This window comes from Pteronotus mesoamericanus, unplaced genomic scaffold (genome assembly GCF_021234165.1).
Source record: "Pteronotus mesoamericanus isolate MK-2021 breed Mesoamerican mustached bat unplaced genomic scaffold, CSHL_Meso_final contig_20, whole genome shotgun sequence".
Lineage (NCBI taxonomy): Eukaryota > Metazoa > Chordata > Mammalia > Chiroptera > Mormoopidae > Pteronotus > Pteronotus mesoamericanus.
In genome coordinates, this window is record NW_026555085.1 from 65,384,547 (window position 1) to 65,408,194 (window position 23,648).

The window sequence follows — 23,648 nt, forward strand, 5'->3', positions numbered from 1 at the left end:
TAGATAGAAGGGAAGGAAGGGAGAATGAGAGGGAGAGAAACATCGATATATGGTTGCCTCTCTCATGCCCAATGGGGGACATGGTTCACAAACCAGGCGTGTGCCCTGACCGGGAACTGAACCAGTGATCTTTAGGGTCTCAGGCCAGCATTCAATCCACTGAGCCCCAGCAGCCAGGGCACAACTCCTTTCTTGCTCATTGCTTCCCCCAGTTTGTCTTTTCCTTACTTTTAATCGTGCGTGCATTCTAGCATACGAATCATCAGTTTTTGGAGATCCACATGAGCAAAGTAGGTGTGTGTCCAGAGTTTTATTGTACTCAGTCCCCTTGGTGGAGAAAGCAAGAATTTTATAGTAAAAATAAGGGCTGTTTAGATTTAATATGTTCTTTTTTCCCCAGTTTATTTATATTAGGGGTTTCATTTGATTGCACAGCCATGACATCTATTCTGGTGACCTTTCCCAGAAGGATTCTCAGGCCATTTTCTGCAATGGGTGAGGGGAGGAGGAAACATAAGATTATTTCCACTTTCTCTTTTCACTTGCTTTGAAAACTTTTTTTTTTTAACATGAAAGGGGGGGACCAGTAACCATTTTTGCTTTAACTTGCAAAAGCGAAGATATGCCATTTGCATGGTGATCATTATTTATTTATATTTTCATTAACAGATGAGGAAGTAAACCTCTTCTAAAGCTGAGTAGAACCACGTAGCCATGGTTTCCAACTGCACAAGCATCCCTTAGGTGAACAGCTCTTTTGAAGTGGTTTTGTTGGCAATTAAATGCAGTTATAGCCCCGACATGAAACTAAGCATTGCACACATGCTTTGAATACTTAAAATCTGTACCAGCAAAAGGGAGCTGGAAGTCGAGGAGCACTCTACAAAGCTGTGCTGCAGGATTTTAATTTAAATAACAATACCGAAGAGCTGCTAGTTATTGAGGGTTTACTATAAGCCAGCCCTGTTCCTAGTATCTTTAATACATCATCTCATTTAATTCTCACAGCAACCTTCATGGAAGCCTTTGTTATTGGGGGCCTCATAAAATATTCTGGGCTTGCACTGCTCTGGAGAATAACCATAAGCACTGGGCTTGCTTGACAAAAGGAATCCAACCCTGACCCTCTTCCCCATGACTAGATGCCTCGGGAGCCAGGGCCAAGGCGCACTCAGGGTGAACTAGGGTGAGCTGGCCTATACACTCTCCTTTCCCCTCAGTTTTCTTTTTTTCTTTCTAACTTTTATTTACTTTTTCCACTATAAAAGTAATACCTGTTTGCTATAACATTTAACAAAAATATATCAAGTTAGAAGGAAAATCCCCCCCTTTCTTCTTAATTCCCTGCCTTCTCCCGCATGATCACTGTTATCGTTTGCGGCCAGATTTTTTAATATATAGTTTTTCAACATCTATAGTTTTAAAAGATAACATGTATAGGATCAACACTGCATGTTTTTCCACTTACTCTTTTTTTCAGTGTCAGAATGTGTATTTTACTCTGTAATAGGGGCTTAGTCGTCCACTGTATAAGCCAATCACAGGTTATTCATCTGGCCCTGTAGTGATAGGGATTTTAGTTTTTATTTTTACTCTGGTGCCGCGAGGCTTTAATCAACATGCTTGATCCTGCATTCTCATATGCTTGTTCAGTGTGTCTATAGGATAGGCTCCTACAGGTGAGACGGCAAGGTCAAAGAGGAAGCACAGTTAAGTTTCGCTAAATAATGAGAGTGCCTTCTGGAAGATTGTGCCAATTTACACTCCTACCAAGAGTAGATGGGAGCGTTCATTTCTCCAAAACCCCACTAACACTGCCTGTTGTTCAAGGTTTTTCATTATTGCACACTTAATTAGCAAAAAGGTATCTCTAAAATGTTTGTGCACATAAACTTTTCTTAAATTTAGTAATGTTAAGCTTGGTTCCATATGTTTATTGGCTGTTTGTATATTTTCTGCGAGCTGTTCCCCTTTCCTGTCCAAGTTCTCTCCTCTCTGCCTTTCAGCACCTCTCTTCCCTCCCAGGATCTTAGGCGTCCCCTTCCTCCCTCCCATTCACAGAAGGAAATAATACAGAAAGCAAAGGGAAGGGTCCTGATGAAAGAAACCAGGACAGGAGGTACTGGAGGCTAAAAGTGTTCCCAGGCAGGAGTGTTTGCATTTTAGAAGAGCCTGCCCAGCGCAGCAGCAGTCTCTATACCTCCAAGGGCTGGACTGCTCGTGGTGCCATGTTAGATTTCAACAGGAAACATAGGAAGACCTTCCTGGGATCCTCATATTCTTATGACTAAACGATTTCCTTGTCTATCACCATGAGGCTTTCTCCTGTTACTAGACAAAAGCAACTGCTTGGGATTTAGTATCACCAAGCCTTTGATTATTCACATATCTCCACATTAGTCTAAGGAATTAATCAGAAATGCCAATAACAGCTTATGGGCATGATGTTTGTCACAACATTGCTTATTGGATAAAAAAACTAGAAACTATTTAAAATGCCCCCAAATGGAGAATAAAACAGTTTGGTAGTTTCACCTGATGAAATACTATGCAGCATTTTTAAGCGATGCTAGAAGGAGTGCACTGAATGTCCTTGGAAACCAGTTTGATTTAACAGTAAATGTATAAGCAAAGAAAAAAAGAAACAGAAGGAAATGCGTCAAAAACCCAATAGGGAATTATATTTGGGTGACAGAAATATGAATTGAACTTTCGGACATATTTCAGTTCTGAGCCTGAACGAGTATTACTGTTGTGATCAGAAATATTATCTCTAAGGGCAGATAATAAACATTTAAAAAAGTAGTTTATGGGATTATTTTCACGAAGTATTCCCTTTTAACCTGGAAATCATTGCGAAGTAAAGGCAACCTCGCCCCCGTCAAGGTTTGTTTCTCTCCCGTAGGAACTCCGGCCCCCACCGGCGCCCGTTGCGGGGCGCACAGAGCAGGCGGCGCCGCGGCTCCCGTCCGCGGACTTCCCATCAGCGTCCGCCCTGCGGCTCGCTTTTAGGTCTGAGAGGCTCTTTCTCCTGCTGTTTTTGCTTCTCCTGGCCTTACTCTGAAACTCATGTTCCTTCTTATCTGTTTCTTTTAAGTTAAATTCCTCTATGTGCTTCCATTAAAAAAAATATTAATTACTTAATTGCTCCATTCACTTGAGGCAGCTTTATATTGTGTGCATGTACAATACATAAACTGTGATTAAACAGCACTTGTAATTCTTTCTATAATTTATTTTAAAACTAGGTGTCAGGCCTTTGGAAAGACTCTTCTTAAGCCACTTGAATTTCTTTGTGTACAGCGTTTATTTTGCTAAGAAAAGTATCCTATCTCAGAGCCCTGCATTTGATCTGCAAAACCCTATCGTTATTTTTCAGTGGCCTCCATGGAGATTTAATACCAAGGATTATGATGAACCTTTTATCTCAATTTATGACTTTATCACATTCAGAGATGCTTAATGCACTGATACATATTATTCATTCATTTGCTCATTCAGGAATAATTTATTGATAATCTAGTATATGCTGGTCACTGTGCTAAATGTTGGGGAATTATGGACTGAGAATACATCTTTACTGATGTGCAAAAGCTTGCCTTCTGGAAAGAGAAGTGGATATTAGGTGCCCTACTGGTTATTAGGTCCCCTGAAAGGCAGAAAACAAGGATACAGAGAGCCTGAAGGAGGGGCTGATCTAGGGAGGTTTCCAGAGGGAACACCTGAGCTAAGTCTTAAAAGATGTATATAGTGATGGTTATGTAACTCTGTAAATACAATACAATTCATTGAATTGTGCACTTAAAATAAGTAAAAGCTGAACTTTACAGTATGTAAATTAGCTCTCAGTAAAGCTGTTGAAGAAAAAGAAGAGGCATAGGGCTGGGTCAAATGCACAATATGGGGAAGAACACCCTGGACGGGCAAGTGCTTGGGATCTGCAACAGCTAGACAAGTTCAGGGGACTGCTGTCCTGGGGTGTGGCTCAGGTCTCCAAAGGGATTTACGCAACAGAACCTCAGGAGCAATGTGATCTTCAGGTAATGGCCTGAATGCAGAGTCTCGGCGACCTCCTGGGCACGTTCTGATTTTTTGACCGAAGGCCACTTTCTCTGCCAAATCTAAGATGGGGAGGAAGCATGCAGAGAAGGAAGAACCCAGACGCCCAAGAATTAAGACAACAAACAAGTTTTCTAGAAGTCCTTTGGGTCATCTCCCTGCCTCTAGGCAGGTTTCAGTTAAATGAACCAGGAGAGAGGAATCTTTTTTGCTCTTCACATTTTCTAGAAAAGCAGGTTCCAAGTGGGACAGCTTTTGGACTAAGATAAAGCATTATTCTAAAGCCCCTGGCATATCCAACCACACACAGAAAGCCCTATGGGAGGCCAAACACTCTCCCTGCATTCTGACCTGTCTGTGCCAACCTGCGGACATGAGGCATTGATGTGAGGCCCTTGGTTACCTAGTTGCGCAGCCCAGAATGACCAGAAGACGGAAGGCTCACTTACATGGCACCTGGTGTTGGGGACCTCCAGGACAATGGTAATGATAGTTCCACTGAGCATGTGGGGAAGGGTTGGGAGGCAGCATCTGTGCACACGCTGGATACCTCTGAGGTTCAAACGGCGGGTACTCCCTGGACCTCAGAGGCCTGGGGAGGTCCTGGGGGTAACATGCAGAAGTGAGGGGCAGGGGCCTTTCCAGCTGCCTGATGCCCAGGACGTCCTGGGGCTGGGAATCGTACCCCGTGTCTATCGTCGGCAGGTCTGGGGCTGCTCGGTTCCTGTGGAGCTGGGGCCGTTGCACCATCTCTTGGCTGTGGCCCGGAGAGTCTGCTAAGGCATTAGGTAAACTTTGGTCTGATTTGTGTGAGTCATGGCCAGTGTCAGGAGAAGCTGCTGAAAGCTGAGATCCCAGCCATTGATTACGTTTTTCCATAAACAAAAACCGATGCTCTGGGGGGAGGCCCCCAACCACAGACTCACTGGCTGCAGAGGAGTCCGAGGGCAAATCCTTGCCAGGGTCCGGATGTCTCCTCCAGAAGCTGTCTTCACTCTCCTCCAGGACTTTCGTGCGCAGGCAGGTGATCTGCGGGGACACTGGCCACTGGCGATTTGAAAGTTTCAGGTGTGGATGAGCCTGAGAAAAGTCTCCTAAGGGATAGTCAGGGATTTGGAGTGCAGACAAGCTGTTGGGTGCCGACAGGCTGTTGGGTGCCATGTTCCTTATATTTGGAGCAGGTGGTTCTGATTCCCCTTCCAAGGAATATTCTGGGGTTGGTTTCAGTAACTGACTTGGGTATGGTTCTGATTCATCAACCTCCACGGGTATGCTTCGATTCATTCTAGTTTCTGAAAGAGGAGAAAACATGCCACAGCCTTAGAAGACAGATCATGTTTTGGAGTCCCTACTTTATGACCTTAAGGGACTTCGTTCACGATATGGTTTAAATTAATGGTAGTATGACACCAATGTGCTTGTCGAGCCCCAATCAAATAAAGTTGTTTACTTATCCTCCAGGCAAAGGCACTCGTGCTTATTAAGATATTTTTATCTGAACGGCAATTCAAAGAATGCGACTGGACAATTGTGCGGCAGACAGCACGAGGGGAAGGCGGATGAAAGTCAAAGGCCGAGTATCTAGGGGAGAGCTGAAGCCTGCTGTGGGCTGCTTCGCGTATGTCTATGGACGTAGACAACGTGTGTAGAGGAAACATGAGACAGCGCTACACTGGTTGTCTTTGAGGATGGAATCGAGCTGGGGGAGAGATGTGACAGAGAGAGGGAGAGTTCTCACCTTTTAAACATTTAAAACTTTGCTGTGTGACTATTGCCCAGTCAAAAAAGAAAAAAAGCCTGCATTTGAAAGCACTGAAAAAAGGTCACAGAGACACTGTCCACTTAGCGACTATCGGTTGTTTAGAGGACACAGTTTCCTCTGGCAGGGGGCCTGCAATGAAGACAGCAACGAGCATCTGGTTTGCGATGTACTGGCTGAACTAGCAAGCTTTGCTAAACTAGCCTTTAGCCCGCAGCCCAAGTAATACTGGTTTTATCTGTAGAAATAGAACTCTTAATCACCATGACAGAATGAGAAAGAAAATTGGCCTCCCCTCATGGACTGAGATGAAGCCCCAGGACACCTAAGCTCAGGGGAAGGAAGACAGCGGGGAGTGACTGGAGGTCTGCGCTCTGCTGCCGCTCTGCTGCCGGGCAGGAGCAGGTGTCATGGGAGGGGAGGAGGGCGCAGAAAAGGAAAAAAATCCCAGAGGCTCGTCCGACGCAGGCCTTGCAATGAGCATACTTTAAATACCATGCAGAGAAAGGGGTGGTGCTGCGGGTGGTGGATTTTTAAATTCCTACTTTGGATCCATGTAGAATTTCAGCCACAAACGTTTACAGAGGGCTTCCTGTGACTAAAATCAGGATGCACATCAACTGTTGTTCTAAGACAAGTTTTGAAAAATATGAATTCACCTTCTCCGGAGCCCTGTATGCAACCCCATAACAACACAACAGCATGCATTTTAAATGCTCTCCCTCAGCACAGAGGTGGGGCCAGCCCTTTACCAGCAATTTTATCTTCACTGCCTAGAGGAAGATACCTGAATTTGCTTCTCCACTGTAAGCCAAATGGATGCTAACACTTCTGTTACCCACACTCGGTAACAAACCTACCCATCTGCTGCAAACGACCTTTGTACTGTTTTCTGGCACAACGGAAAACTTCAGCTTCACACTCTTGGCTGGTCCTCGCCCCCTACCTCAGCATCCTCTTTCCCTCCTTCCCAGGCAGCTCTCCAAGCTGTGTGTCCCTTCTCTGCTCTGCAGAAAAGAGACCTCATCACTTAAATTGATTAGGAACTTACCAAAACCACAAATATTTCAATTATTTGTGATTTTTCAGAGCTCGCCATTGTTTTCCTTTCTTTCTTACAATTTTTCTACAGCTATGAAATTGGATATGCCATGCAACATGCTCTTCGGCTGGTCAGGAAACAAAAGTATTTTCTGAAGGGCTGGCTGAGCGCTCTGTAATCTCCTTCTAGCACCTGTGGGCCCACAGCTGAGTGGGAGGGCAACCAGGGGCAACAAGCGAGCCCATGAGCCAGAGGACTAAATTCTGTCAACTCTTTCTTGTGACATGATTCACTTTCACCACCTACTGTTTACACTCTCCCTGGGTTTTCCACTGTGAATACCTTAGCTTCCCTACACAACAACAACAAAAGTTGCCAATTCTACTCTTCTAGTTGAGGAGCCTTCAGGGATTTGGAGGGAGCTAATAAAAAAGGTGACAAGTGCGGTCATGTTACATAACTGGAAATCTGAGGCCCAGCTTATGGTAGGAATTCTATAGTTAAAACTGGTCTGAAAGGAACAAAGGGCCCCTTGGATGGTAGTAAATAAACCTGGCACAGTAATGAGCAGCCTCTCAGGAAAACTGTGGGATTAGTAATCCTTAAAAAAAAAAAAAAAAAAAAAAAAGGACCTGGATGTTTTAAACATGTTGCTATCAAATAGTTAAACAGCAGGTAATTATTGAACCCTGCTATGTGTCCAACTCAATGCTGAGTGCCTTCCCTAGGCATAAACTTAAATAAAAAATTTATTCACAATAAATAATACCTACAAGTGACACAAAGTTTAAGAGGACAAATGGGTATACAGCAAAAGGTAATCAAAATTATTTCTAAAGACATAGAAAACATTATCCCTACATTCAAGTTGCTTGTGACCCAAATCAAGAGAGAAAATTAATACAGGAGATCAAAGGCCCCACCTCAGGGCCTTTGTACTTGGTATTTCTGCTTCTCAGAACATTTTCCCCCCACATATTGTGTGGCTGGCTTTTTCTCCTTCAGGTCTTTACTCAACTGCCACTTTCTCAGTGGGGTCCCCCTGGTTACCCTTTCTACATTTACATGCCCCTCTCATTCCTGTTTTACTGTCCACTCTAGGAGTTACCATCATCTTACATACTATGAAATGGATACTATAAATACAAACATCTAATACCTGCTTTCTTTATTGATTGCCATCCTTCTTCCCCCCTGGAATTTAAAGTTGATGAGGGTGTGATTTTTGACTACTCTATTCACAGCTATAAATTCTCAGCCCTAGAACTGTACCTGGCACAGAGCAGGGGCTCAATAAAGATGTGTTGGATGAATCAGTGATTGCGGCCTGTTTCGGAGAGGCTACAGATCCGTGGGGCTGGCAGGATCCCTGGCAGCCAGGATGTCAGGCTCCATGAGGGGTAGCAGGGAGTATGTGGCGGACCACATCCTCGGAGTTCTTCAAATTATACCACACGGCTACACTCCCCTCTTTCTTGCTTTCTTCCTCTCTAATATGTACACGTGCCCGGTCAGTGTCAGGCCCAAAAGGGGGCCTGGGCCATGCCTAAGAGGTCCGACCCATGGGTAGAGTGGATCACAACCCTACTTGCAAAATAAACGTGGTTCTGCCACCCAGTGTGATAGGAACATGTGATGGACGGCAAGGCAGCTGGTCTAGTCATGTACCCTCAGAGCCTGGCCCAGGACATGGCGGGACGGGGCACATGCACCTACCACGTGGGCCCCTCCCAACCCTAGACCCTCCTGAGGGTGTTCAGGGAGCAGTTACACAAAAATGCCACATCAGAGGACAATGGCAGATTAGTGGGTTGAGTTGTGGTTCTAGCTCTTGGCAGTTTTATTTTCTGGTCTTTAATGTCAATATTGTAAAAACACTACACATTAAAAAAAAAATCAGCGCCTCACCACTTCTAACCATTTCCATTTTCCCTGTTTTATTCCAGGGTTGTCCACATGATGACGTGGTTGTAACCCTGGCACAGCCTGCGCTCCAGTCCCTAACAAGGGGGGCACTGGATTAAAGGAGAAAACCCTGTTTTCTAGCTTTGAATGAGAGGCAAAGGCTCCGACCCTCGAGAGGGACGGAAGACCTGCCAGCCAGGCCCCTGAGAGCCCCGGTGCCGGCGCCGCCCGGGACAGGCCCTTCAGCCTGAATGCCGAGCTCCCAGCTCCGGAGGCCTGGGAGAAGCTGAGGCCTGTCAGGCCTGAAGACAGGTCCCTGGAGGAAGGGAGAGGGTGGAGGTGGAGGGAACCCAAGGGTTTCTGGCTCAGAATCTCTTTCTATGTCCTACAATACAGATGCCCAGGACTCCTGTATATTTTTGTTTGATTTCTATCCACCAGTAAACCGGTTCTTTCAAACTTTGCCGAAGGGAGTGTAATCTGTACAATTTGGCAGCAACCATTTGAAAAGCTTATGCCCTTTAACCTAGTAAGTTCACTTCTAAGAATTTCCTCTACAGCAATGTGTGCATTATCATGTGAAATGAAGAGGCCACAAAGATAGGCAATGAGGCAATGTTTATAATAGCAAAGACTAGAAACAAGCCACATGTCCAAAAAAGGTTCTGCTTTTTCAAAAACTGTGGTCCAGTGGTTCAATGAATACTGTGTCTTTTACAAAAGACTGAGGAAGTGCTGTGTGAACTCATGTGGAACTATCTCCAAGATTTATTGTGAAGTTAAAGTAAAGAGCAGAACGTGTTGCAGAGTACGTTACCCTTTGTACCATCCGAGACAGTGTTTGTGCCCACCGTCTCGTCAGACTTCCAGAACAGCAGTTACTTCTGAAAAGGGAACTGGGTGGCTGGGAACAAGGGCAAGAGGAAGACTCACTTTTCAGAGCATTTTATACCTTTTAAATTTTGTACCAACTGGTTATGTATCTACTTAAAAGATTAAAGGAGGGGGGGTGAGGAAAAAGAAAAGCTCCACTAGTGATTCTGATGCTCACAAAGATTAAGAGCCGATGCAAATGTGGCACTCCTGAGACCACCCAGGGGAGTAAACATGTCCCTTAAAACATAAAAGGCCAATCAGCAGAGAGTGAGAACATTTCCCTGGGTGGGAATGGGGTGGGTGCAAGTTAGGAACACAGGCTAGTCCCAAGTCCACACAACTAGGCCGAAGCAGTTGTGTGTGTGAGTCTGGTTCTGACTCACTGATATGACCCAAGGGATATTAATTTTCATTCTTTGGGATCTCACTGCCCTTTGAGCTGTGGTTCTTGCTCTTGGATTCTGACCCCACCTTTCTTCAAATCTCTCTGTCAGTTTTCTCTGCCCAAGTCTGTCTCTTCGGCTTCCTTTCTGCCTCCTCGGTCCTGAGACCTTTGTTCTAGCTCCTCTACTCTACCCGGGTAGCCTGGTTTTGCAGATAAGATCTGGTCCTGGTGGTGACAGATTTGACATCCCCTGTGAGAAGGCTCCCTGGTGTCCCATTCACAGAATTTCCCATTTTCTGTCTTTCCCTCCCTCCCTCTCCCTTTCTCTCAGTCAAAGCCCCTGAACTGCCTCCAGCTCCTTGCTCATGTCTGTTCCCAGCATGCTTTTTCTCCTTCAGCACGCCCTGACTTAAATTATTAGTTTCTTAAGACAGAGCTGTGACTCCTCACAACACTACCTTTCTGATCTCAGAGTTCATTAAAAAGCTTCTGTGCTCCCCTCATCCCTACCTCCCTTGTTTGCGGGTCCATGAGACCCCTCTTGGCCTGGGTGGGAAACAAGTCGCGCACATTCGCAGTTAACTGTGGCTGCTGTCTCCCAGGTGGGCTTACCCTGACTCCACACGTATTTCTAGGATGTGGGAAAATATTCAATATTTCAATGCACAGGCTCCAGATTCAAACCTCTCAGGTTTAAATTATTTCTCTGCCAGCTGCATGATTAGTTGTGCGACCTGGCGAAAATTACTTAACTTCTCTGGGCCTCATTTTTCTGGTCGGTAAAACAAGGAATATAACAACACTTCCTCCCTAGGCATTTGTGAGGATAAAAGAAGATGTAAATAAAGTGCTGACTGCAGGGCCCAGACCATATCAAGCTCTCAAAAAATAAAAAGGCTATTTTATTATAATTTTTACAACAAAAAAGAGTTTTAAAACTAAAAAGAGTTCTGGAACTCTTTTTAGACTGTCTTCACTGGTTTTATACCTGGATTCTGACAGTAGCATATGAACCTAATGTTTGGAGAGCTTTTCAAACTAACGTGTATTTCTGGCACATTTAATACATATCATCCCATTTGGTCCTTAAAACAAATTGGGCCATGGGTGATGTGCTTGGTACCACTTTACCATTCCTGTCACAGACCATGGGCCACCTTTGGGCTGAGGGCTGTAGTTTATTTACCAAACTCTGGTATAGATTATGCTGTTAAATCAAAACATAAACCTAATGAAATGGATATACTTAAGAAACCTTACACTTTGTTAGTAATAATTGTTTACATTTATTGAATTTTTACTATGTGCCAAATATTGTTCCAAGTGTTTTGCATGCATTAACTTATTTCATCCTCACAGCCACCCTCTTTGGTAGCTGATGTCAGTCCCGTTTTACAGATGGGGAAACAGAGGCACAGGGAGGTTAGGTAGATTTCCCAAGGTCACATGGCAGTATAGGTGGGATTCAATGCAAGCAGTTCAGCACCAGAGCCTGTGCACTTAACCACTGTATCTCATTTGGGAGCATTAACTTACATAGCAATTTGGTGGGGAGAAAGGGATAGGGGAGCAGAGCAACCTGTAGATGCTTCGGGAACAAATATGTTTTAGAACCATTCACCTTGAAGGTGAGGAGGTGTGAAAACAGGCCACCTGTGCCACACAGAGAATCACCGGGCTGGAAAGCTGTGGTGGCTTCCCTTCAAGCTGCGACGATAGAGAACATGGATGAAACTGCAGAGGCATCCTGATTGGAGAAGAGCACTTGATTGGATCTCATTAAATTTTAATCATAAACTGAATTCAAAATAAATTGAAAACTCGTTGACAGAGCACAAACAAAGGGTGATGATAAATGGTGATGCATCTAGAGAGGGGATATCTTCCAGGGGACGCCTCTCAGGCAAGGACGGAAGGGATTTAATGAAGGTGTTGTGTCCCTGGAAGAAGACAAATAGCAGAGCAAGAAACAGAGGAAGGGCCAGAGTGAGCAGCCTGAGTAATTAATAAACCACATCAGCAGCTCTAAGCAATCAAGGCTTGCTGCTGTTCGCCAACTGCTTGGATTTTTTTTTTAAAGCATTCTTTGGGTCAACAATAGGGTTGAAAAGTCCTAAACACACAGCATGAATATGTCAGGTGGACTTTAAAAATAAATATATAAATTTACAGGTAGGAAGATCCTCAGATTCAATTTAGATCAGACACTTTCAATTATAGATACCCGAGGTCCTACTTCATTCTGCAGGGAGTAGTTTTTTTATGTGTCTAAAAGTCATGGATTAAAAAAAATCTTTAAACTCATTAATGTTCTCTGTTTACTGCCTAAATGCATGCAAACTTTCACAACATCGGTTTGCTTCATAGAAGTTGGTTTTGAGTGAACTGTTTGGCTCAGGGTCAAATTCCAGTGAAGAAATACTTCCAAGTTTACTTGCAGAATTTCCCAGACAGAACAGTTCTTCCATTTGGTTTGCCAGAGGATTGGAAGCAATGGTGAGCTCTGGAGACCAGGGAACATTTATTGGCCCTTGTTCATACCCTGCACAGTATGACTCACGTCAGGCTAAAGGAAGCATAGCGTGACCTGACCTGATTTGAGGAAGGCCACTCTTGGAGTCCTTTGAACCATTAAACAAGGAGGCGATAGACTAATGGGAACGAAATGTCTATGTCACGTTGGACATCGGTTATAAACATTTAGAGAACAACCTTAAAACAGCCCATGAATTGTTTGTTTGTTTGCTTGCTTGTTTCAGATAAGATTTCTCCACACACAGATTTGTGATTAATTCAGTCCAGGCCCAGAAAGAAGAAGAAGGGAAAATCAGGAGAGAAAGAAGAAAGGACGAAAAGGAAGAAAGGAGAATGGAGGAGATGAGAATCAAGGAAAGTGTAGAGACCTTGAAGGAAACATTTTTTCACTGTTTTTAGAGAGCGAGGAAGGAGGGGAGGGAGAGGAGAGAAACATCACTGTGAGGAGAAACATAAATTGGTTGCCTCTTGTATGTCCCATGACTGGGAATCAAACCTGTAATCTTTTGGTTTATGGGATGATGCGCCAACCAACTAAGCCACACCGGCCAGGGCTTTAAGACAATTTTTTAAAATTTCCTCTTTATTGGTGTGGGAGAGAGACATTTAAATTGTGATTTTTACATATCTGTGGGTGTGAGAAAGGGCAGTTGGAAGGAAAGGGAAAGAAAGAATCCAGGTAAAAGGCAAGAGTGTTACAGGTAAGCTGGTAAGTCGGGAAGAGTCTTAGCAGCCATCACAAGGGGGAAGAGAGTTCAGGGATTGAGGAAAACCTGGTGACACTGGGAGGGGAAGAAGGAAAAACACCGGGAACCTGGGTGCAGGAAAACAATGAAGCAGAGAAGAGCCAAGTTTCCCTCATCACTGAGGGAGCTGCCAAGATCCCAGCCAGCCTAGGTCTGTGGGTGGAAAGAAGGGGGACACATGGGCTGGGGGGCTTGCCAGTCCCAAATAGCTTGATTTCAGCAGCCTTAACAGGGAACCAAGGCAAACTGGCACAGATCTTAGGGTCACAAGGGGGATGAAAGCCCACCCTCCTCCCCTGGCCAATGTTTAACTTCCGGTCTCCAGGAAGGTCTGTGTACACATCTGTGTGCATGGCTTGCGCACGCGCACACACACATACACATACACACACAGGCACAGAGTGAGCTGAGCAGTCAGACATGGAAGCACATGTGGCAGCAGAGGAGGCCTGCTGGGCAGGAGACACAAAGAATGTCGGAGGGAGAAAGGACAGCCTGGGTTTCATGAACTAAAAATATCTTGGTGACAATGCGCTGGGAAGAAATGAGAGAGGCTCAGGGGGAGGGTTTCTTGATTCCAGTCCTCAGATGCTTTCACACCAAAGGACCGCAGGATTGTTTTGATAAGGAAATGTGATCAAACATTAGGGGTCATTTCGTGGGATCTGAAAGGAATTTAAAATGCGATGAGCTTCCTTGCTGTTCTTTTCTGTGTCAGTTGCCTTCCATTGATAGATGTTTTGAAAGACTAATTTAAAATTACCCACAGCAGAAAAACGATTTGAATTCAGGGTATTCCTGAGATTTCAATTCAACGATGTGTAAAAAAACATAGATTTCATTTAGACAAACTACCCACATAATCTATCCTTCTGAGCGTCTGTTAAAGAATGCCTGAAAATATGACTGCCTTCTTTTCCCTTATTTTCGGGGCATTTTAAAGTCACTACCTCCTCAATCCTGAGAGGAGCAGGCCTGGACCTTTCCTCTCTCTGCACCCTCCAGGAGTGGGTCTCTGCGACACGCTAGTTCCCTGCCCAGACTTCACTTCTCGTCAGCCCACCCCACGCAGTGGACAGAGCAGCTACCGCATTGTCTAGCTCATCGTGTTCCCTCATGGGAGGACTGGGAGCTGCAGTACCAGATTAAGAATGACTGTGGGTGGTCTTTCCAGATCAAAACTGGCCTGGCAGGCCGAACAGCACAGTTAGCCGGATTTCAGATAATGGGCCATCATCATTTGAAAACAAAATCAGTAGTTCGTCACAAGTGAAACATCTTGAAATTTCTGACCTCTCCTCCCAGGGGCACAGAGAGAGCCATCTAAAAACATGATGAGGACTATACCAGGGCCTCCATACTCCACAGAAACAGTTTAGCAATACCAAAGGCCCTGAGTCAGCCTATCCCAGTCAGCCATGGCCTGTTAGAACTGTACCGACAGAGAGCAGTTTGCCCAAAAGAACCAAGAGTGACAAAAAAACAAAAAAACAAAAAAAAAACAACAAACAACAAAAAAACCCCCTAGTGGTTTGGAAAAGGTTAAGGATTCTGTGTGTCTGCCATCTAATAATGTGTCTAGTCCTAGTCATCACCCTTACATGGTATCAGGACGTATTTCCCAGATTCCTTTTCGCTCTCACGAAAGGCGCCACACACAGTGATTGGCTTAGCCTGGGAGTGGTTTCCAGCTCCAGCTAAGTCAGTAATGCAGTCTTTTGGAGCCAGACGTGTCTGCCAGTTCTCTGGCCTGCCTTGACTCTGGGCAAGTACACAGGACAGTTCTTCCTGCATAACCCAAACGGGACATGAACTAATTCAAGAAACCCCCATTTTTCTCCTATTTAGCTAGAGCCAGGAATCCTGCCTAAATTCCAGGCAGCCCTCCCGCAGAGCCATGTGGCTGCCCAGCTCTCCCCCAGCCTCTCACCCGGACTACTAGTTTATCTTTGCCTTGAGAGCAGATGAGTGAAACAGACATCAGAGCGGCTGATGTGAAAAGGACCCTGAGCACCTACAAGGTGTTCGACAGTACACTGGGCGGCCGGGGTTGGGGCGGGGGTGGGGGGTGGTGGTGGAAAGGATTAAGAAACAACGTCCTTTTCCTCCAGGGACTAACCATCTAGCAGCGGGAGGTAAAATTAATATATTTGAACAATGAGTAAACAAAACAAGTCTTCTAAGACCACCCATTCGGCTCCCCTCTGGGACTCCCATTACCCTAGCCTTATTTCGTTAGAAAGGAATTTAGACAACATCATGTTAGTTCACCCCCGCCCCCTCACCACCACACATTTTATTGATGAAGAAACCCAGGCCTAGGGAAACCAAAGGGAATTGCTGAAGCCTCCGAGCCAGCAAGAAGTGGGGAGTGGGAACTTGAAACCAAGTTTCTTGTCCTCTTTTTAAAAATATTTAGTCTCCTTTTTTCTCCTCACTGAAAAATATCGCCCTCTTCTAAGAAATCATCTTGAACTTAAAAGATACCGTAAAGCAGGATGAACTTTTCAGATAAAGTAATAGCACTTCCCCCTCGTTTCCCTAAAGGCTCTGTCCAGTGCCAGCCAGCGCCGGGCTGCGGGAGGGGAGGAGGGCTGCGGGAGAGGGGCTGAGCGGCGGCCCAGAGCCAGCGCGGCGCTGAGCGGGATTGCTGGCCCAAGAATGTAGTGTTAATTTTTTTCCCTGCATGAAACAGAGGTCAAGAAAACTTGGGAGTTCGCCTTCCACCTCTGCTACTGACGAATACTGGAGCTGGAAGCCAATTACTCAATCTTCGCCAGCCCCGGCTTCTTTCGTGGGGAAGTGGGGTTTGAATTCTTCATCCCATCTTGTGGGGACGCTAAGACCTCACACCAATGGTTCCCAGGCAGCGCCAAGCCTCCCCATTCCGGTGTGGGTGCCCCCGCTCCCCAGAGAGTTCATCTCCACTAGTCTGTCGGAAACACGAAACCATCAACACTTTCTCTTTCTCCAGGCAGAAACTTAATTGTCATTTTCTCAGCCCAAGCTGGTCTCTACACGAACAAGTTAAAAGTGGAGAGAGGGAGGTGGAGGAAAGTAAGGCAGAAGATTTCAGTGAAAGAGAAAACAGCCTGTTCTGAAAATGGGTCAGTGGCTCAGAAGTAAGGCTAGGGAGGCAACAAGTCTGAACAACTTACCTTCAAACCACGGCGGGCAGACCTTGGCCACAGGGTGGTCGGGCTCCCTCCTTCCCCTGTCACTCTACCTTGGGTCGCTCCTGCCGCCCTCCACCCTCTCCGGGCCCAGGTAAGCAGTAGAACAGGCTCTGAAGCAGGAAGTGGAAGTTGTATGCAAATTTCTACCGAGGCTAGGAAGCCTCAGCTCTAAAATATCCCTGTGGGCAGTGAATCAACAGCTGAGAAGTCACTTTATTTCTTAAAACAGAAACCTCCTTCATTCACTAGAAAAGGCCACTGACCAATTAGGCTGCATTTTTGTTTTCATCACCCAGCTAAGTAATTGCTGGGGAACGTCTGCGGGGCCCTGGACCTCAGCGTTGTGGCAGCACCCCAGCCTGGGAGGTGCCATAAAGGGCATTAAACTTGGGTGCTAAAAGCGGTTATTCATTAGCAGCTCCAAGGACACAGAAAACATAGAGTGGGGAGGAGTATAAAGCAAGAGCTTCTTAATATTTCTAACTGTTCTGAAAACATCATCATTTGCTGCCCTTAATGTATTGCCCTGTGAGCAGGCACATGTACATATACATACATACACACACTCACACATACAAACACACCCACAGGCAAACACGCACATACTCTGCCCTATTAACAGGCAGGAAAAAATGACTACTTTTAAGAAAACACAGCCCTGGCTGGGTCGCTCAGTTGGTTAGAGCATAGTCGTGATATGCCAAGGTTGTGAGTTTGATCCCTGGTCAGAGCACATACAAGAATCTGTCAATGAATGCATACATAAGTGGAACAACACATCAATGTTTCTCTCTCTCTCTCTCTCAAATCAATCAATTAAAAAAAACAAAACAAGAAACCAAAACCCCACACATACATGCTTACACATTTTTCATGACCCCAAGTTTACTTTCCCCTCCCTTTTCCTTGTTTAATCAGTAGCCTACAGAATCTGCGGCCGAAGGAGTTGTTGGACGCAGGATGACAGGGCGGCAGAGTGGGATGGCAGCTGCGGTGGCCAGCGGAGGGGTTTGGTGTGAGCTTAGCTGTGTCACTGGCCAGCTGGGCACCACATCGGGGTCCTGGGCAGGCACACTGTGCTCCTGGTGCTGGGTGTCTCCCCACCCTTCTGCAGGGGACAGGCCCCAGAGCATCCCCCGCCAGACCGCTGGGTTCTGCTAAAGTGAGCCACGTGAAGCAGGTTGCTCTGCAATCTACGGTCAGAATGGATGCTGCTTATTTTTAAAACAGCATATCCAGATTGTCTGTGTTTTGATATATCCTTATAATGGAATACTATGCAGCTGTTAAAAATCCTAAATACTTATTTATGCATATATTTCTTTCTACACGCTATCATGGAAAAGGGAATATTATTTAATGAAAAACATGATGTCATTTCCGCCAATATATGTGAGGTCTGTACAGAAAGTATCCAGCCATGTGATAAGGGAAATAGAGGCATTTATTGACTACGATACAAGATACAAGAAACATTGTATGCAGACAATGATGCTTCAGTCCCCGTCAAAGTTGGCACCTTGGGACCTCACACAGTTCTCCCACTCACCATCAGCTGCTTCATCATATTTTCCTGAATCTCATCCACGGCCTGAAGTCTCTTCCCTATCAAGCGTGATTTTAGTTTTGGGAAAAGCCAGAAGTCACAGGGTACCAATCTGGGCTATAGGGGGCTGAGTCACCCGGGTGATTTGAAGTTTCATCAAAAAACTCTGCAAGAGACGTGATGCATGAGCGGGCATGTTGTCGTGATGAAGCTGCTAATCACCAGTTGCCCATGGCTACGGCCTTCTGAATCATCCAAATAGTTTCTGCAGAAGATGTTCAAGCTTATTGCAAAATTTGATGCAGGTTTGTCATTCTACTCACTCATTTTGAATGAAATGGCCACACAGGACACATGCTCAGTTAATGGCGTCTATTGCTCCCACTGACTAGTGCAGTGAAGTCGTCATTGTTCACACACGTGCATTCCAGTCCACTCTCCTTGGCTGCCAGGTTACATCAATATCATGCAAACCATTCTCATTATATTAACAATGGTTGGACTTTTTCCAGACAGGCTTCATATAAGAGTAAACACACATTTATATATATATATGTAGATAGATCTGTTCTGGGACCTCTGGTCCCAGCACGAACCTAGCACACTGTCCAAAACATAGTAGGCAATCCCTATCCCTATATATCTGTGAAATGGCCAAACGTGACAGAAATTTCTGGAAGAATGCATTTTAAGTGGTTGTCACTTCCAGGGATTGAAGGGACTGAATGAGAATGGAGAGCTTTTATACTATACACACATAGGGGCTGTTCTCCCCCCACAACAAGCATATAGTACTTTATTCATTAAAAAGAACACATTTTTTTTTTTAAAGTAAAAAAAATTACCTTGGTCTTGAACTTTCTGCCTCAAATTATTATAATTTTTTTTTTTTTAGGCTAGGGTAAAATAGCATTCTCTGTGGAATGCTTGGTACCAGAATACTTTGAAAAAGCTGTACGTGTTAAGGGTGAGAACAGGAATGAGAAGACTGGCAGGGGAGGAAACAAGAGGGAGAGCAAGGGAAAGGGTGGGGTGAAAATATTTTTCATTTCTCTTGATGCCCTTAGGTGGATTTGGAAAACTCTGGAAGATGCTTCTGTCAAGTACCACCTCTGGAAAGCAGCCCATTGGGAAGAACGAGGTGATTTTTTTCCATTTCTCCCACCATTTCCCCAGGTGTGTGGGGCCTAAGTGTCCTGTAGGAACAATACCGAGTGCTGAAGTGTTGCTTTCAATTGCTGTTAGCTGGGCCTGCCTCCTGTCTCGATGCACACTAAGCAGAAAGACAGCACTTGGGGAAAGAGTTAATGGTTCCTACCTAGAAGCCTTTGCTGGGTCCCCTACTGGAAAGCAGCTTGAGGATGTAAGTTGTTTAGAGACAGTATTCTCAACATGAGAAACCTTTGCTGGAACATACCCCAGGCAGTTACAGTGAAATATGATTACAGGAGAAGTGTTGGGGACTCTGGGGAATGAGCCCTCAGGAGTCCCCACTGGGAGCTCGTTTTCAGGCTCACACATACACTCTTTTAGCTGCCATCACAGGAGGACCTACCACACACTACCTGTTAGCACGTTTAATCCTCCAAATAGTTCTGTGAGCTGCATGTACTGTCATTACCACTTTATCTTTGAGGAATCACTGGCTCAGAGACATTGGGTAATTTCTCCAAGGTCACACAGCCAGTCTGGGGAGAAGGATTCCAGAACTGTCTCGCTGCAGGAATGAAGGTTACTTCCCCTCCTCCCCACACTGCCCTATTGCCGTCGGTCTTTCCCACATGCTTGGGTGGAACACAGGTAACTTGCTTTCTTTGCCTAACTCTTGACAATGTTCAAGAAGAGGAAAAAGAGGTGTAGGCAAAAAAGGGGTGGGGCTGAGACTGTGCCAGTTACCATGGTGCTGTGTTTATGTGGTGATGGCTGCAGTAATGAATAATAGGCTGAGGAGTCAAGATGTGGGTCGGCCTTCACTCTCCAGTTAGAAGTCTAAGCAGGGAGGATTGGTTTGCCAGCTTCGACAGTTTGCTCAGTGTTCTAGATGGAGGTCAGTTCTCCTCACCTCTGAAAACAAAACAAGACCAAACCATTTGGATTTAGTGCTCAGAAACTTTCCATTCTACAGCAATACTTTATGAATAGAAACAGGGGAGGGGAGGAAAAGTCTTGGGCAAGGCTTGATTTTCCATATTTAAATGCTATGATTCCAAGTGTTGAAAGGACAGAGTCTAACTACAACAAGTAAGGAAGAGAACACTCCCACCCAGCAAGGCCCTGAGAATGGCCGAGTTCAAAGGGTCGCCAGCCCTTAAACAGCTCTGGCCAACTCCCCGCAACTTCTTGTTGTACAGTTGCTGCTGGGACAGAGGTGGGAAGAGGAGAAATGGTCAGACTGCCCGTGTCCTGTCCTTCCTGGTTACTCCAGACAGCGCTAGGTGCGAGGAATACAAACTGAATGATTCCTAACATGTTCTTGTGTTCCTCTCAGAAGCAACAACTGTGGCGATGCAGGCAGCTCCAAAGCTGAGTATCCTCTGGTGGCTCCTTCTCCATGGCTTTGGAGGGCTGCCTCTAGTGCAGAGGGGCTGCCAGACCCAGGCAGAAGCAGAATCCATCACCACCCTTACCTCCTGCCTGAGGCCTGGACCCTGGGGCTTCTTCCTTCTCTGGGAGTTCCCGTCTGGAACCGTTTCCTGTTCTGTAAGCATGCTCAGTCAGGACCTAATGAATCTCACAGAGATCCTGGTAACATAGACTTTCACAAGGAAAAGGTTAGCTCTCAATCTTTCCCCTTCCAAGAGGTTCCTCACTGCCAGTACAGATCTACTCATCTCCTTTCCCTATCAAGTGGATACTGGGAACAGCGGCTTTCATCAAGCTACTAAAGTTCCTGTTTGCCGTTTTCCTAGGGCCTTGGGTGTCTATTCACCTTACATTTGCATACAAGGGAGCACTCTCAAGTTCTGAGAAAAGCCAAAGATTATCTGCTCCAAGGTGACTCCCCTCACAGTCAACTGGACCTATTGTTGTTGGAAACTTCTTTTGTTAAGAAATGGTGACGTCCTAGGACATTGGGTTTCCCATTTCCACCACCACAATAAAAGTAGTTAACCTGCAGATAGTACTTATGAAGTGCCAGCAGGGTTCTAAGAACTTGTATGTATTTACTCATTTTATATGGTAGGTACTATAAGATTACCTACCATTTATTGAGTATGAGCTATGTACCGAATGATTTTTATTATCTTTATATTCAAGTGGAGAAATTTATTCACCAGAATTGCAGACAGGTATTTTTCGAGGGGAAAAAAAAGCAGAGAGAGATCCCGATTCTGCTTCTTATGGGGGTTGAACACAGTAGGGTGAGTCAGATGAGAGAGCAACATTTGGAAAGGGACGATGAGAAGAGAACATGCGCCCAATGGAAGAGCTGGAGGAGACAGTGAGGGACTTTATGGAGCTGTGTGGCACTGAAAAAGCAGGGGGGACCATGGATCCCTTCAAGAAAATCTATGATAAATAACATTTTTAAAAAGATGTTATTTATTCATTTTTAGAGAGAAGAGGAGGGAGGGAGGAAGGGAGGGAGGGAGAGAAACACCAATGTGAGAGAGAAACATCAATCAGTTGCCTCTCGTACGTGCCCTGACCGGGGACTGAACCTGAAACCCAGGCATGTGCCCTGGCCGGCAATTGAACCGGTGAACTTTTGCTTTGTAGGACAATACCCAACCAACTGAGCCACATGGGTCAGGACAATAAATAATCTTACATTATTCTCCAAGTCTTCTCTGGTTAAATGTACTCAATTGTTTGACTATGAACATGTACATGGATAGTTTTATTTAGGTTACATTTAAAAATTAGGATGATTACTATCAAAAATAGAAAACAACAAGTGTTGGCGAGAATATGGAGAAATTGAAACCCTGTTCATGTTGGTGGGAACATAAAATGGTGCAATCACTATAGAAAACAGTATGATGGATCTTCAAAAAATTAAAAATAGAATGACCATATTACCCAGCAATTTCGCTTCTGGGTATCTACACAAAAGAATTGAAAGCAGGGTCCGGAAGAGAGTTTCGTACACCAGGTTCAAGCAGCATTATTCACAATAGGCATATGGTAGAAGCAACTAAGTGTTGGATGAATAAATGATTAAACCAAGTGGCGTATCCACACCCTGGAGTATTATTTGGCCTTGAAAAGGAAGAAAGTCCTGACATGCACTACAACGTGGACGTACCTGGAGGACACTATGGTAAGTCATAAAAAGACAAGCTGGTCATAAAGGGACAAATACTGAATAACTCCACTCATGTGAGCTACCTAGAATAATCAAATTATAGACACAGAAATTAGAATGGTGGTTGCCAGGGGCTCCAGAGAGGGAGCAATGGGGAGTTACTGTTTAATGGGGGTAGAGTTTCTATTTTGCGAGACGAAAAGAATCCTGGAGGTGGATGCTGGGGACGGTTGCACAAAACGTGAATCTATTCAACACCACTGAACTGTACACTTAAAATGGTTACAATGGTAAATTTCATGCTATGCGTATTTCACCACAATTAAAATACAGTAAAAATTTCCAAAGCAGCCCCGCACAATAGGTTTTATTAACCTCATTTTACAGGTGAGGAAATTAAGGCGCAGGGAAGTTAGTTAGGTACTTGCTAGGGCTACATAGCTGGGTTTCGAACAACACATGACTCCCTGAGAAGGCTATGCCTGCCCCTCACACCATGCTGCCTGGCACCCACTTGAGGGGGTGGCAAGGAGGGCAGTGGGCATATGCAGAGGCCATGCAGAGTCATCTCCTTTCTGTGCCCTTTTCCCTCTCTAGACTGCCCTTCCTTCAACATTGCTTTTTCCAGTGTCCTTATTCTTTCCTCTGCCTTTCCCTCATCAAAAGGTGCTCTCAGGAAAACGCCTGATCACTCACTTATACCGAAGTTACCTGGTGTGAATTTAAATCAATGCACTGCCTCTCTGAGGGGTGCTTGCATTTTAAGGCTCATCACCCTCTATGAAATGAAAGCCTTTGTTCCATGTTAAAGGAATTTCAGGCATCAAGGACCAAGCAGGGAGGAGTGGGAGGGGGGTGGTGGCAGGTAGGGCAAGCAGAACCCAAAGAAAGGCATTCAATGGTGGAAACTTTAGGCACCAAGTTGGAGGGGAGGTATAGTTTTTGGACAGACTGGTCTTTCATGGCGATGCAAAGATGTGAGGCATTGAAGCAAAGGAGGCAAGTGGACTGTCCCCTTTGAGCAAACTTGGCCACTAACTTCCAGGCTCCCAAGTCATGTTTGTCACCTGAACAAGGCACATCCTAGAAAAGAGCAACTGGAAGGTTGATTTCCTCACAGCGTCATTTCCCTGACAATTCTCAATGCCTCGTCTCTTCCTGTCACTGTGAAATTCCAGTCTAAAGCGGTAGGTGCAATAGCTGGAGGGCTCTGTCCAAAGGATCTGAGCCATCATCCCTTTAGTGTCAAGAACGAACTGGGTGCACCCTCTGACCATATGTGTCGTAGAACCTGAGGCAGGGCAGGAGGACACGAAGGCCTGTCTTCCGGGTGCTCACACCCTGAGGCAGAGCATTCGTGGGAGTGGAAA

General features: G+C 45.3%; 1 protein-coding gene across 1 annotated transcript in view; it reads right to left on the reverse strand.

Moving 5' to 3' along the window:
* The window catches only part of TRAF3IP2 (TRAF3 interacting protein 2), a 37,326-nt gene extending 20,736 nt beyond the window's left edge, over nt 1-16,590 (reverse strand). The window contains exons 1-2 of the mRNA XM_054569838.1: nt 16,466-16,590; nt 4,509-5,351 (exon numbers count right to left, since the gene is read on the reverse strand). Coding sequence (XP_054425813.1) covers nt 4,509-5,343 — 835 coding nt within the window. The 5' untranslated portion in view covers nt 5,344-5,351; nt 16,466-16,590. The remainder of the gene's footprint in view (nt 1-4,508; nt 5,352-16,465) is intronic.
* Nucleotides 16,591-23,648: the final 7,058 nt, after the last annotated feature.